Source organism: Heptranchias perlo, chromosome 4, assembly GCF_035084215.1.
Source record: "Heptranchias perlo isolate sHepPer1 chromosome 4, sHepPer1.hap1, whole genome shotgun sequence".
Classification (NCBI taxonomy): domain Eukaryota; kingdom Metazoa; phylum Chordata; class Chondrichthyes; order Hexanchiformes; family Hexanchidae; genus Heptranchias; species Heptranchias perlo.
The window spans coordinates 71024900-71040251 of record NC_090328.1 but is presented as its reverse complement, the minus strand read 5'-3'; the positions used below and the strand labels follow the sequence as shown (position 1 = coordinate 71040251).

Here is a 15352-nt window from a genome sequence, read left to right as displayed (position 1 = left end):
GGCTGAGGGGGGACATGATTGAGGTGTACAAAATTATGAGGGGCACAGATAGGATGGATACTAAGGAGCTTTTTCCCTTAGTTGAGGGTTCTATAACAAGGGGACATAGATTCAAGGTAAAAGGCGGGAGGTTTAGAGGGGATTTGAGAAAGAACCTTTTCACCCAGAGGGTGGTTGGAGTCTGGAACTCACTGCCTGAAAGGGTTGTGGAGGCAGGAACCCTCACAACATTCAAGAAGCATTTGGATGAGCACTTGAAATGCCATAGCATACAAGGCTACGGACCAAATGCTGGAATATGGGATTAGATTAGACAGGGCTTGATGGCCGGCGCGTACACGATGGGCCGAAGGGCCTCTATCCATGCTGTATAACTCTATGACTCTAAATACTCGCCTTTCCCCCATTTACTATCCCAATATTTTTGAGATCTGCATTGATGAAAAATAACTGCATGATGCTTAAAGTTAATAACTGGGCACCTAGAAAAGATAGAAACATCTATGACTGCTTGTATTACTACAGTTAGAATATAAACTCCAAGAGATCGTGTTCCATGATTTCTGCATGGTTGAATAAATGAGAATTAGCAAGATTTATAAAAATCTGAGGAACCACAGAATATATAATTCTCAATATGTCCTGTTAAACATTAGAACAAATTAACTTGCATTTATCTAGCATCTTTCATAGAAACATAGAAAATAGGAGCAAGAGTAAGCCATTCGGCCCTTCGGGCCTGCTCCGCCATTCAAAATGATCATGGCTGATCGTCTAACTCAGTACCCTGTTCCCGCTTTTCCCTCATATCCCTTGATCCCTTTAGCATTAAGAAATATATCTATCTCCTTCTTGAATACATCTAATGACTTGGCCTCCACTGCCTTCTGTGGTAGAGAATTCCACAGGTTCACCACCCTCTGAGTGAAGAAATTTCTCCTCATCTCGGTTCTAAATGGCATACCCCGTATTCTGAGACTGTGACCCCTGGCTCTGGACTCCCCAGCCATCGGTGGACATCCTCCCTGCATCTAGTCTGTCTAGTCCCGTTAGAATTTTATATGTTTTGATGAGATCACCTCTCATTCTTCTTAACTCTAGTGAATATGGGCCTAGTCAACCCAATCTCTCCTCATACGTCAGTCCTGCCATCCCAGGAATCAGTCTGGTAAACCTTCGTTGCACTCCCTCCATGGCAAGGACATCCTTCCTCAGATAAGGAGACCAAAACTGCACACAATACTCCAGATGTGGTCTCACCAAGGCCCTGTACAACTGCAGTAAGAGATCCCTGCTCCTGTACTCAAATCCTCTTGCAATGAAGGCCAACATACCATTCGCCTTCCTAACTGCTTGCTGCATCTGAATGCTCGCTTTCAGCGACTGGTGTACAAGGACACCCAAGATCTCGTTGCACCTCCCCTTTTCCCAATCTATCACCATTCAGATAATAATCTGCCTTTCTGTTTTTACAACCAATGTGGATAACCTCACATTTATCCATGTTATACTGTATCTGCCATGTTCTTGCCCACTCACCCAACTTGTCTAAATCACATTGGAGCCTCTTTGCATGCCTCTTTCATGTCTTTAAGGATGCACCAAAGTGCTTCACTAGTAATTAATTACTTCTGAAGTATAGTCACAGCAGCAAATTTGCACACAGCAATGTACCTCAAACAGCAGTATAATAAATTACGTTTTACACTTTTTTTTTGGTTGAGGGACAAAAGGCAGACCTCCTCCATTCTTCGTTGAATAGTGCCATGGTTCATTTATATCCACATTAACAGGTAGATGAGCCTCAGTTTAATGTCTGATCTGAAAGATGGCATCTCCAGCATTGCAGCCCTCCCTCAGTTCCACACTAAAATGTCAGCCTAGATTACGTGCTGATGTTCTAGGGGTGCGCCTTGAACTCACAACCTACTGACTCAGCAACTAGAGTTCTTACTGAAGCTAATATGCTTTTGGTTTTCATACATAAATGCTATTGCAGTCCTCAGAAGGGTTACTGCTTCTCCAGAATTCTACAATTAAAGCTTTACGATATCATACAAGTAATACACATACTTGAAGACAACATCTTGTACATCAGTGAGAGTTGCTCCAATGCTTTTTAACAAAAGGTTCAGAGACTGCATTGGGATCATTTCGGTTTCTTGCTGCTTGTTACTTTCTTCTCCTCCAGAACTGATAGAAAAACTCAAATGCAACTACAAGAACACAAACATAAGTTCAAAACAATGATCATTAATGATACCCTTGGGCAACAATGTTAAAATGTAGATATGCTATTAAAATAATTTCAATGGTAATTGTCACAAACTGGACAGTGTAGCTTTGGGTGACCCATAGACAACTGAAATTATAATCTATGTAATTGACAATTCTGGATAATTTTCATTTTGAATAAATTTATGTTGGCCTGTCCAGTTAACACTCAGATTGCCAGCAATGCCAAGGATTCCTGGATCTTCTAAATGTTGCATTTTTCTCTAATATTTAGCTTGGTAGAAGCTCCTTTAATTCTGTTACAGGATTTGAAGTGTTAAATACGCTTTTCATATCAATGGGGTTGATATGAGGCCTTTCTGAAAGAGGTCTATCTATCTGGAACCTCTCAAAGGTATGGAATAAACCAGGCACCTTCTGTAATTGGTATTATTATAAAATGAGCAACTAGGTAAAAAGTAATTATAATCATAGTTTTAGCACTAGAGATACAAATTTATTATTTTCCATATACAAAGAGCTAGCATAATGTAAAAACTATTGTAAACATATGTTATGTTTCTGCTACAATTTGCTTATTCTATTTACTGTTTCTAAATTGGTTTGGCATTGAAAGTCTCAAATAAGATCCAGTATTATTGTTACTCTGCTGCTTCTAGAAAACAACAAACATTCCTTGAGGCATGTGATAGAATAGTAGCTGAAGGTATCTAAAAAGGGTTGTGTGTTTGATTTCTCTGACTTACTCTGACTTTTACCTAGATACCAGGACAAGTGAAAACACACTGAAGGGCATAGCAAGCGAGGGTTTATCCAAGAGTAGTCTCAGAAACAGAAACCAAAAATACTTAGGCTTTGGCATGGGGCCCCGAGGAAGGTAAAGAGGGAAGAATATGCATATTGAGTGCTTAACAATTACTGCTGATTTTTTAATTAATTCCTGTAAAATTCTCTAAAAACATTCAAAGCTGTTTTATTACATGTTGAAAGACATTGGGTATAAATTCGATGACATGCTGGTTCAGCGCAAAGGCATCAATGCGACCACATGTGCCCAAAATGGGAGGTCTGAGGTTAGCCCGAAATTGAGCCTCAGGCCTCACCAATATTGATTGGGTGAGCTGCCGGCACCTGTCATGCCTCCTCAGGCAGCATACTCATTTGAAGACATTAATGTCGGGCTGCTTGCCTTGCTGGCAGCGGCCTGAATGTATGTCCTGTGGGGGGGGAGCGGAACGGCAACGGGCTTATTGGGATACTGTTGTGTCAGGGGAGCACAATTGCTCCTCCTGGCTCCATAGCAATGATTCTTAAAAAAAATATTTTTTTAAACTTACCTTTTGGTGGCAGTCACCCAGCGATCACTTAAGAATCCTGAGTGGAGGAGCCTGGGTCCTGCTCAGCTCCACGACGTCGAATTTAGCAAAGGGGACCTAAAATGGGTGTTAGGCCACTCACTTGCATTTGTAAAGGGCCTAATACCTGCTTTAGGTGGCCATCAGGGATGCCTGAAAAATCGACCAACCAGCTTTCAGACATCCTTTGGGTATGGGACATTGATCCCTGAAATTGGCCCTCGTTGCATCTGTTTTACGCCCAGCTTCTACCCCAGTCTTTATATCTGTAGTTTCTAAGATTATGGAAGCTGCTGTTAATTCGCAGGAAGTGTGCATTGGTGTCCCCCAGTGGTCGATATTAGGACCACTGCTCTTTTTGATATATATTAATGTCCTGGACTTGGGTACACAGGGCAAAATTTCAAAGTTTGCAGATGACACAAAACTCAGAAATGTAATAAACAATGAGGAGGATAGTAACAGACTTCAGGAGGACATAGACAGACTGGTGAAATGAACAGACATATGGCAGTTGAAATTTAACACAGATAAATGTGAAGTGATTCATTTTAGGAAGAATGAGGAGATGCAATATAAACTAAATGGTACAATTATGAAGGGGGTGCAGGAACAGAGAGATCTGGGGGTGCACATACACAAATCTGTGAAGGTGTCAGGATAAACTGAGAAGGTTGTTAAAAAGGCAAACGGGGTATAAATAGGGGCAGAGTGTGAAAAAGCAAGGAAGTTATGCTGAACCTTTATAAAGTACTGGTTATCCCCCAACTGGAGTACTGTGGCCAATTCTGGGCACCATACTTTAGGAAGGATGTCAAGGCCTTTGAGAGGGTGCAGAGAAGATTTACTAGAATGGTACCAGGGATGAAAGACTTCAGTTACATGGAGAAACTGAGGTTGTTCTCCTTAGAGCAGAGAAGTATAAGGGGAGATTTGATAGAGGTGTTCAAGATCATGAAGGGTTTAGAGTAAATAAGGAGAAACTGTTTCTAATGGCAGGAGGTAGCCAGAGGACACGGATTTAAGGTAATTGGCAAAAGAACCAGAGGCGACATGAGGAAAAACATTTTTACACAGCAAGTTGTTATGATCTGGAATGCACTTCCTGAAAAGGCAGTGGAAGCAGATTCAATAATAACTTTCAAAAAGGAATTGGATAAATACTTGAAGTGGAAAACTTTGCAGGGCTATGGGGAAGAGCAAGGGAGTGGGACTAATTGGACAGCGCTTTCAAAGAGCCGGCATAGACACAATTGGCCGAATAGCCTCCCTCTGTGCTGTATTATTCTATGATTCTATAGGAACAGGAGTAGGCCATTCAGCCCTTCAAGCCTGTTCTGCCATTCAACGAGATCATCGCTGATCTGTATCCTAACTCCATCCACCTGCCTTGGCTCCATATCCCTTAATACCTGTGGCTAGCAAAAATCTCAGTTTCAGATTTAGAATTATTAATTGAGCTAGCATCTACTGCTTTTTGTGAGAGAGAGATCCACACTTCTACCAAGGGTTGGATTATGAGGAGAGATTACATAAACTAGGCTTGTATAACCTGGAATATAGAAGGTTAAGAGGTAATTTGATTTAATTGCATCTACTGCTTTTTGTGAGAGTTCCACACTTCTACCACCCTTTGCGTGAAGTGTTTCCTAACTTCTCTCCTGAATGGCCTGGCTTTGATTTTAAGATTATGTCCCCTTGTCCTAGACTCTCCCACCATTAGAAAAAGTTTCTCTCTATCCACCCTTTCAAAATCCTAAAAACCTTAATCAAATCACCCCTTAACCTTCTATATTCCAGGGAATACAAGCCTAGTTTATGTAATCTCTCCTCATGATCCAACCCTTGGTAACCCTGGTAACATTCTGGTGAATCTGTGCTGCACTCCTTCCAAGGCCAATATATCCTTTCTAAGGTGCGGTGCGCAGAACTGTATACAGTACTCCAGATGTGGTCTAACCAGGGCTTTGTATAGCTGTAGCAAAACTTCCTCCCCTTTATATTCTAGCCCTCTAGTTATAAAGGTTAACGTTCCATTAGCTTTTTTGATCATTTTTTGTACTGGACTACTACATTTTAATGATCTGTGTACATGGACCCCTAAATCTCTTTGGACCTCCATTGTTCCTAGCTTCTCACTATTTAAAAATACTCAGATCTATCCTTTTTAGTCCAAAATTGATGACCTCACATTTACCTGCATCAAAATCCACCTGGCACAGTTTTTCCCACTACCAATGTCTCCTTGTAATTTAATGCTCCTGTCTACACTACTTACTATGCCACCAATCTTTGTTTCATCGGCAAACTTGGATATATTGCTCTCTATTGTGTTATCTAAATCATTAACGAATATAGTGAATAGTTGAGGCCCCAGCACAGATCCTTGTGGGACACCATGGGCATGATTTTAGCAGGGAGCCAGGAACCCTGCCCATCTTTAGATATTTGCGTCAGGAAACCGGAATGCGAACAAGTACATTGTAATCTGTAATTGCAACTCAACTGAAGGTAAGTATTTGTGCTTCCAGGTTTTCCACGCACCAGGCAGCCGGAATGACATGCTGGCTGCCTGTTGGAAGGGAAAGGAGCCGCGATTCGGAGCGGGGGGGGGGGGGGCAGGAGGGAGAGAGCGATCGTGGGCCCTGGAAGAAATGGGAGGGATGGGGACAGTGGGGGAACATGGACGACATGGTGGGCCTTCAATAAGATCGGGGGGGGTGGGTGGCTGGGTCCAGCATCGGAAGATCGCGGGGGGCGGGGTCAAGTCGCACCAGGTGAGCTTGTTGGGCCTGGAAGAAGCACCCCTGCTCCTCCTAGCCCACAAGCAGTGCAATAAAGGTACTCACCTCATGGATCCTGTCCTTCCAACCTGCTTTCACCTGATGTGAATCAGAAGCAATGGGAAACCCGAACAGGCAAGGTTAATGTTGATTTACTTCCATAATACACAAAAAATTAAGTACCTCAACTATTTCAATGAGATACAATACCCCTTTAAGTATCGGCCCACCGGCTTTAAGTGGGGGCAGGGCTTCCAGGTTTCAGTTGCGCGTGTGCATCAAACCCGGAAGTGGGCGCATTGGAGCCGAGATGCGGTCCCGCTCCAAAAATCCACTATTTTCACTTCCCACCAGCCATCAACCCGCCTGTTTTTGGGGGTTAAAACTACCCCCACGCGTCACTTCCTTCCAATTCAAGTACATACGCATTATTCCTACTCTCTGTCTTCTGCCGCCTAACCAATCTCCTAACCAGGTCAACAATTTGCCTTTATTTCCATGAGCTTTAATTTTAGGTAACAGTCTCTTATGTGGAACCTTATCAAATGCCTTCTGGAAAGTCCATATAAATTACATCCATGGACATTCCTCTGTCTACTACTTTGGTTACTAACCTAGAACCTGGTGGAAGTCACAGAGTGGCCAGAAGAGGCCAAGCTAAGTTTAAAAATGTAATTTTTCTGTGGAATTCTAGTGAGCCAGGAAATGCAGGAGGGCTCCTTTGGGTCCTGCTATGAGATCTTGAGCCTCCCTATCCCAGGCCATGCCTCCCCCTCCAAGCACCGTTATCAACTGCTATCCACCTTGCCCCGAACGCACCTCCAGTTAAAATCAACCGCATAGTGTGCAACATCTTCTATGAACGCAGAGCTGTTTCACTAAGTTATTTATGTGATGATGTGGAGATGCCGGTGATGGACTGGGGTTGACAATTGTAAACAATTTTACAACACCAAGTTATAGTCCAGCAATTTTATTTTAAATTCACAAGCTTTCGGAGATTTTCTCCTTCCTCAAACATTTGCCTGAGGAAGGAGAAAATCTCCGAAAGCTTGTGAATTTAAAATAAAATTGCTGGACTATAACTTGGTGTTGTAAAATTGTTTACAATTATTTATGTGAAGTACTGTTTGAACAAATCATAGTGGGGCCCAACCACATATCTGTGCCTTCTAGAACTCAATAAAAAATTTAAACAATAAAAATAATTTCAAGTCTATATTTTGTATGACTGAGACTAATTTTAAAACTTTAATTATGTTTTAAGCAAATATAATCCTATATTACTTTCGCAGTGAAATAGTTAAAACTTATACTTACTTTGATAGGAGAAATATGGAAATACTCATATAGACTGATAGGTGAGCTGTCTGTGGCAGTTTCAGTCATCAGCTCTGTTTGAATGTACTCGAGGTCCTTTTGGAATAGTTCCAACTTAACAAAACACAATGATTGAAACAAATTTGAATTAATAAATTCGAACTTCATTACTTTAACTAAAGAGCACTTCTTAAAATTCTCCAAATATTGTTGTTACTTTTACTTTCTTTCGTATTCTAGTTGGATATTTCGATTTTCAGTATTTGACACACGGCATCCACACATACAGGGGGGGGGGGGGATTTTAACCCCCCACCCCCACCCCAAGGACTGGCGGGAGAGGGGCGGAGGGGATTAAATTCTTAAAACTGTGAAACCCAACCACAACCCACCGCGATCGCGCCTACTTCCACTTTACTTGCCTCAGATTTTAGCAGCCATTTAGATTTAATGGCTGTGGTTCCCAGGGCTCGGGAAACCTAGCAGCTAAAGAGAGGTGAGAATTGCTGGATCAAGCAGGTAAGTGCTTTTCCAGCAGTGCTTGTGGGCCAGGAGGAACAGGAGTGGTTCTCCCATCCCCCCAACCAAAATTGCCACAATTTGCCCCTCTCCCCATGATCTGCTGATTCAAACCCCCCCCCCTCCCCAACTCAATGCTCTGCGATGCGACACAGCACCCCCCCCTCCCCCAACATGATCTCCAGGCCGACCTCCCTCCCGCAATCTCCAGGTCAACCAACCCCCCACCCTGCCCCAAACTGATACTGACCCATGGTCTCCCCCACCCACCCCCGCGATCTCTCCCTCCCTCCCTCTTTGGTCCCCGGCTGCAGCCTTCTACCATAGGCCTTCCTGCCCTACAGCCAGCCAGCCTCTCAATCTGGCTAGCTGCCGGGCGGGAAATGGAGAAAATTAAATTTGGTAGGACTTCCGTGTTCCCCATATTACTGGGTTTTCTACCCGCGAAAAGTCACCCCCGCTCCCTCCCTGCCTCCCCATAAACATCTGGGCCGCCATGTTGGCTGCACATTAAGTCAATCTCCTGTGGGATTGCACACAGGAGGGGGGGATTTAAATTGGTCTTGGGCGACAGGGCAAAACGGGTGATCGTGAATCAGCAGCCCGTTTTACGTGCTGCCTGATTTCATTTCCAATGAAGTCAATGCAAAAGAAAATCAGATGACGTGTAAAGCGCTACTGTCCAAGACCAATTTCAGCCCACTGAGTCAAGACCAAGTGCAGTTTACAGGTCAAGCAGGGTCAGAGGGCCGGAGGGCAATTGGACCCTTGGGAAAGTTTGTGGGGGGGGAGCAAGAAAGCCACCTCGGCCAGTGCAGAAAGCAGAATGGGGGGAGAGGGGGAACAATTCAGTGGTGGAAGAGAGGAGGGAATTATCTTAGCAGACTGCACTCAGCAGGGTGGGGGAGGGGAATGATTAACACCCTTGGGGGAGTCGCAAGGGTACAAACATTAGATAGCAAAAAAACAACTGCAGCAGTGGGACTTCAGAAACTCTCAGTGGGAGGGAGAAGAATACTATCAGCCAATTGTGAACAGTTTTAGCATGGGTCAATTAAAAAGAATTAATGGCAGAGCCGATTATGGAGAGTTTCAATAAGGTAGATATTTATGTTTTTCAGGAAGCCCCGATTTCTCTGATTTGGAGCAGTCCTCATTTTTCTCGAAATTTTAAAACAAAAATTATCTGTACCAGCAAATTTCTTCATTTTGGAAAAGGTACCAATTTCTCCAGGTTTGTTTCCGAGATTAGGCATTCTGCCATTACTAAGGTTAACAAAGCTTAACAATGAAAACCTCTATTTAATGCCATTTACAGGTGTAACAGGTATTCCATGAAATGTGGTTACCCATCTACTGATTTTAATATATTACAGTTATTAGGTGGCATAACAACAGGGTGCAACTGGACTCAACTTTAGCATGGACAGTTGGTTGCATTCAGCATTCTTTGCAAACTTTTTCAACTGATGTAAAACATTGAGGGTTCCCCCGGTGCAGCATTCGTCCCCCACGCACAAATGGTGAGGTCCGAGGAGATCCAGATATTGGGTCTTGGACCTCATCACTGTGAAGACGGCGCTGCGGGAGGAGATAGGTACTTCAAGTTTGGTATTGTTCTTAAAAGGGACAAATCTTTTGGTGACATCCCTGTGAGGACAGGAAATTACGTTTTGTATGTAGAGATTGAAAAAATAAGAATTCTACTTCTATGCAATTTTTCTGGAACAAGCTGCAGTTCCATATAAACACAAGTGTATAAAACATTTTTGGACATAGTGGGGTTCTTTGAGTAAATGGGGATCAGTGCCGAGATCAGTGCTGTTTACAATGTATATAAACAATTTTAAGCTTGGGGCAGAAACAAAGCTGTCCAAGGTCCCAGATGACATCAAATTGGAGAGCAGAAGTGGGGGGGGAGGGGGGAGGGTGTTGTTCAAACAATAGGGAAGACACAAACCAAATACAAAATGTTCTGGAAAGGCTAGAAAGGTGCACTCATGAGTGGCAAATGGCTTTTAATGTGGATAAATGGAAGGTAATGAGACTAAAATGAAAGAAGCAATGGGAATATAAACTAAATGGCTCTAGGCTACAGAACACAACATAGGAAAAGGATCTGGGGGTATCGGTCGATAGTTCAGTGAAACTAGTAGTGCAGTATGCCACAGCAGTAAGGAAAACTAACCTGATCTTTAGTTGTATATCCAGAGGGATAGAGCACAAATCCTAGGAGATAATAATGAGCCTGGAAAAGGCACTGGCACACCACATCTGGAGTATTGTGTACAAATCTAGTTGCTGTAATGTAGCAAGGCTATCCAGTTATTGGAGACAGTGTAGTAAAGGACAACCAAACTGATACCTAGCGTAAGGAATCTGAGCTATGAAGAAAGGTTTCAGAATCTGAATCAAAGAGAAGGCGCAGGGGAGATATTGTTAAAGTATTCAACAGTCTTAAGAAAGTAGATAAATTGAACCACAATAACATGTTTTGAGTTTGCCACAAACTCTAACCAAAAATCAGGGGACATAGACTCAAACTTAGAAGAGGGAACATGCACAGACAGTTTAGATTTAACTTCTTTATGGAGAGGGTAGTGAATATGTGGAACGGACTGCTAAGGAAGGCCGTGGAGGCAGATCGTGTGGAAAAACTTAAGGAAGAATTGGATAGATATCTGAAGGTGATTTGAGAGCCATTAGTTTTTAGGACTGGCCAGCTGGACTGAGTCTTCTCCACTCCTGTACTTTCCCATGTGCAACCCCAAATTCAAGGGTTCTTTAACCATTCACTACCCAAAGAAAATGTAGTAGCATCTGAATAGGAATTTTGAAATTACCACTAATATCTTGAGGAGAAGTAAAAAGGACATCAAAGTGAACAAAACTTACAACATCAATTTTGTTGTTATACTGAGGCTATATGTTTGTTTTCTACCTTTTGTTCCCCAAGAACAGCATCTGTTGATTGGGTGAAGAGTTCCATCAATGCATAAAGAAAACCAAGATCTAACTTCAGATCCATTTCTTGAATTAGGACCTTAAAATACCTGTTACAAATATTTAACATATCTATGAGAAATTTAATTAAGATTATTTTCCATTTAAAGTCAACATGCAGCTGATTATTATAATTATTACAAAATATTTAAATTAAAAAAAACAGTTGATCATCCTTAGCCTTGCCCAAGGCAAAAGTAAAATTAAATGACCATTGCTATAGCTGTCTCACTGCTCGTGTCCCACTCTAATTCATCAATCATTTTTTCTGTTTCTCTGTATGGCCATCTCTATTTCTTATCTTTTTACTTTTTTGTTATTCTTTTTGTCTCCTTCTTTATGCAAGTCTCTCTTGCTTCCCCATCTCCTTTCTGTTGTATGTATCCCACACGTGTTGCTTTACTGAAGGGAGAGATAATTCAAGAGCTGCTGCAACACACTTGAGTGGGAGAAACTGACAGGGTGGCAATCAGGATGGAGCAGACATCTGAGAAGGGAGTGGGGGGCTTGGGCCTAAGTTGGAAGGGAGCAAAGACCAGGCTTTACATATAGTGTGATCTTCCTGTTGCTGTCCAAATGGAAGAATCACTGTTTGCTGGGATATAGTATATAATCATCACATTTAAAAAGTACTTGGATATGCGCTTGAAGTGCCATAACCTACAAGGCTACAGACAAATTGCTGGAAAGTGGGATTAGGCACGATAGCTCTTTTTCAGCCGGCACAGGCACGATGGGCCAAATGGCTTCCTTCTGTGCTGTAAATTTCTATGATTCTATGATAGTGTACATTCATGCTGTGGTTGGGAGGACGGTGGTAATTATACTCATACATTTTATGGTGAGTTGTTTTTGTCACTGTGCTGTTTATGAGCAGCTCTTGGTATCTGCTGTCTTCCTAACGGAGGTCAAACTCTGAATTGTGTTGTCCAATGAGCAACCAGTGACTACTCTTCCGGCCTAGGGTGCAGGGAAGTAAATGGGGTCATTTTGGGATCGATGTGGCTCCGAGATGACATACCTAGTGATAGCAGTTAAATCAACAATTTTGGCAGACTTGGTAATTCAATTCCTGAGTCAGGCAAATCCACAGAACTCCAGGGCATTGATGATTATTGACCAAGCAACCTGGATCTGAATGGAACCTGGAGGAGTGGACCCATTATTAAGGTCGGAGATATTTCCCACTTGGCTCCAGATAACCCTGCACAGGCAATGTCGCAGTGGGTACAGTGATCATATCTGGACAATCAGTGAGAAGCATACTACTGTTTTGTGCTGACAGGCAGTGTCATTTTAGCTGGTTAAATTCCAACAATATCCCTATGCACATTTGTGAGCCCCTAAACCTTGGCACTGCCAACCTGAATCTAAGCTCTCTGGACTTGGCTCAATGGGCTGAGTCCCCACAGGGAGAGGGTATGCACTTCAAATACAACAAAACAAATTACCTGGGTAAGATTCCTCTTGCTTGGAGACTTTTAAATGTGGTGAAGGGTTTCCACGTCAGACACCCAGCAGACCGAAAAAAACTCAAGAAAAACTATTGGTGTTGTGATAGGAAGGAAGCAGGGCCTGAGCTTGGAGAGAGTGATGGGTTTGAGCTAGAAAGGGAACAGAGGTTGAGAAGGAGCGGAGAGATCATGGGTGCTAAGGCTGGGAGTGAGTGTGGAGATCTGGAAGTAGAAGGTAAAAGGATCTTATTCTGGAGCTAAGAGAGAGCAGGGCTGAATGGTAAATTAAAGAGATCCACTGCAGTGCACCTGTCAATGCAGCTCCTGGTCAGCTTGTCTCAGCTGGTAATGCTCTTGCCGCTGAGTCGAAAGGCCAAGATTCAAGTCTCATTCCAGGACATGAGCATATAATTTAGGCTGACACTGACAGAGTGCTGAAATGTCGAAAGAACTCTCTTTCAGATGAGATGTTAAGCTGAGGCCCTGCCTGTCTGTTATAATGGACTTAAAAGATCCCATAATACTATTTGAGGAGCAGAAAGTTCTCTCTGAAACACCACCACCAAAAAAAATTCGCTGCAAATATTTATCATTTGCTGTTTGTGGGGCCTTGCTACGAGCAAATTGGCCTCCATAACAACAGTAACTACACTTCAACAACAACTTGCATTTATATAGCGCCTTTAATGTAGTAAAACGTCCAAAGGCGCTTCACAGATCAATTAATAAACAAAATTTGACACTGAGCCACAAAAGGAGGTATTAGGACAGAGATAGGTTTTAGGGAGGAGAGGTAGAGAGGCGGAGAGGTTTAGGGAGGGAATTCCAGAGCTTAGGATCTTAGGCAGCTGAAGGCACAGCCGCCAACGGTGCAGCGATTAATTCAGGGATGCGCAAGAGACAAGAATTCGAGGAGCGCAGAGCTGGAGGAGGTTTCAGAAAGGTGCGAGGCCATGGATGGATTTGAAAACAAGGATGAGAATTTTAAATTGAGGCGCTCCCGGAACGGGAGCCAACGTAGGTCAGCGAGCACAGGGTGATGGGTGAAAGTGACTTGGTGTGAGTTAGGAAATGGGGAGCAGAGTTTTGGATGAGCTCAAGTTTATGGAGGGTGGAAGATGGCGCAGGCCAGTCAGGACAGCATTGGAATAGTCAAGTCTAGAGGTAACAAAGACATGGATGAGGGTTTCAGCAGCAGATGAGCTGAGGCAGGGGCAGACACGCCTGATGTTACAGAGATGGAAGTAGTCTTGGTGATGGAGCAGATATGTGGTCGGAAGCTCATCTCGGAGTCAAGTAGGATGCCAAGGTTGTGAACGGTGTGGTTTAGCCTCAGACAGTGGCTAGGGAATGGAGTTTGTGGCGGGGACCGAAGGTAATGGCTTTGGTCTTCCCACTGTTTAGTTGGAGGAAATTTTTTCTCATCCAGTACTGGATTTCGGACAAGCAGTGTGATAAATTAGACACAGTAGTGGGGTCGAGGGAGGTGGTGGTGAGGTAGAGTTGGGTGTCATCAGTGTACACGTGGAACCTGACGTGTTTTCGGATGATGTCGTCGAGGGGCAGCATGTAGATGATAAATAGGAGGGGGCCAAGCATAGATCCTTGGGGAACTCCAGAGGTAACGGTGCAGGAGCGGGAAGAGAAGCCATTGCAGGTGTTTCAAAACCAATTTAGTGGTTGTGAAGTGCACTGAGATGTCATCAGCATGCGATAACATACAATATAAATGAAAGTTTTCTTTCTAAATGGGAAGGTAGTAGTATCTCAGTGGGCAGGCAGCTGGGCTTCAGCAGAAGTTGATGGGAGCGTTTGCATTGTCAGAGTAGGAACCATTTATTTTTGAACTGTCATTTTAAAAAAAGCAACATCAAATAGATATAAGTAAAAAATTGTTTCCATAAACTGAAGGCCTCCAGCTCTCATGTTTAAGTAACATTCCTATCAGTAATTTTACTATTTTTGGGAGGCGAATGTATGGAAAACTCCAAATTTGTATTACTGCCGGATATAGGCTTACATAATGAAAACCATACCCTCATATTTCTCATTTTGTTTTTGAAAAAACATTAAAATAAAAATGTGACATTCGATCAAATTTTAACAATGCTTCAAATCTAATTCCCCAATATTATTGATGCACTTATTAAGGTACATCTTTTTTATTCAACACACCTACCAGAACGAACTTTTAAAAATATTTCTTTCTCTAAAAGCTAAAGTAAATTCAATGTTTTGTTTTCATAATGCTGTACTTTAAATCATATTGTCAATTTTTAATTTTGTTCACTGTTTCTATTAGTAATTTGGTTTAACAGTTGGTTTAAGTACTGAACAGCTTGTTTCACTTGAATTCAACCTTATGGCAGGCAGTCACAGGGCAGCATATAGTACTCATTAAGAAATCCCCAGCCGGAGCACCATGTTCTCCTGGCTATAGGATCTGTAGCACTAATTTAAAAAAAACATATTTCTAATTTTTAATCTGGATACAAAAACAAGTCTTCAAATGGTTTATTCAAAATTATTTTGTGTAAGAGGAACAGAATTTATCACAAGGAATAAAAACAGAAAATGCTGGAAATACTGAGCAAGTCAGGCAGCATATGTGGAGAAAGAAACAGTTAATGTCACGGCACCCTGGTCCACTCTTCCATCACCCCCAACACCTGGTCTCCTCCCC

General features: G+C 42.6%; 1 protein-coding gene across 5 annotated transcripts in view; it reads right to left on the bottom strand.

The window, feature by feature from the left end:
• The window catches only part of vps13a (vacuolar protein sorting 13 homolog A), a 366579-nt gene that overhangs the window by 69039 nt on the left and 282188 nt on the right, over positions 1-15352 (bottom strand). For 4 of the 5 annotated variants that reach the window (XM_067983108.1, XM_067983109.1, XM_067983112.1 and 1 more), the window contains exons 59-61: positions 11154-11265; positions 7694-7807; positions 2074-2216 (exon numbers count right to left, since the gene is read on the bottom strand). In XM_067983108.1, the coding sequence (XP_067839209.1) occupies positions 2074-2216; positions 7694-7807; positions 11154-11265 (369 nt within the window). Of the gene's footprint in view, positions 1-2073; positions 2217-7693; positions 7808-11153; positions 11266-12391; positions 12820-15352 lie in introns of those variants that run through there. The other variant, XM_067983113.1, reaches the window with a different exon arrangement.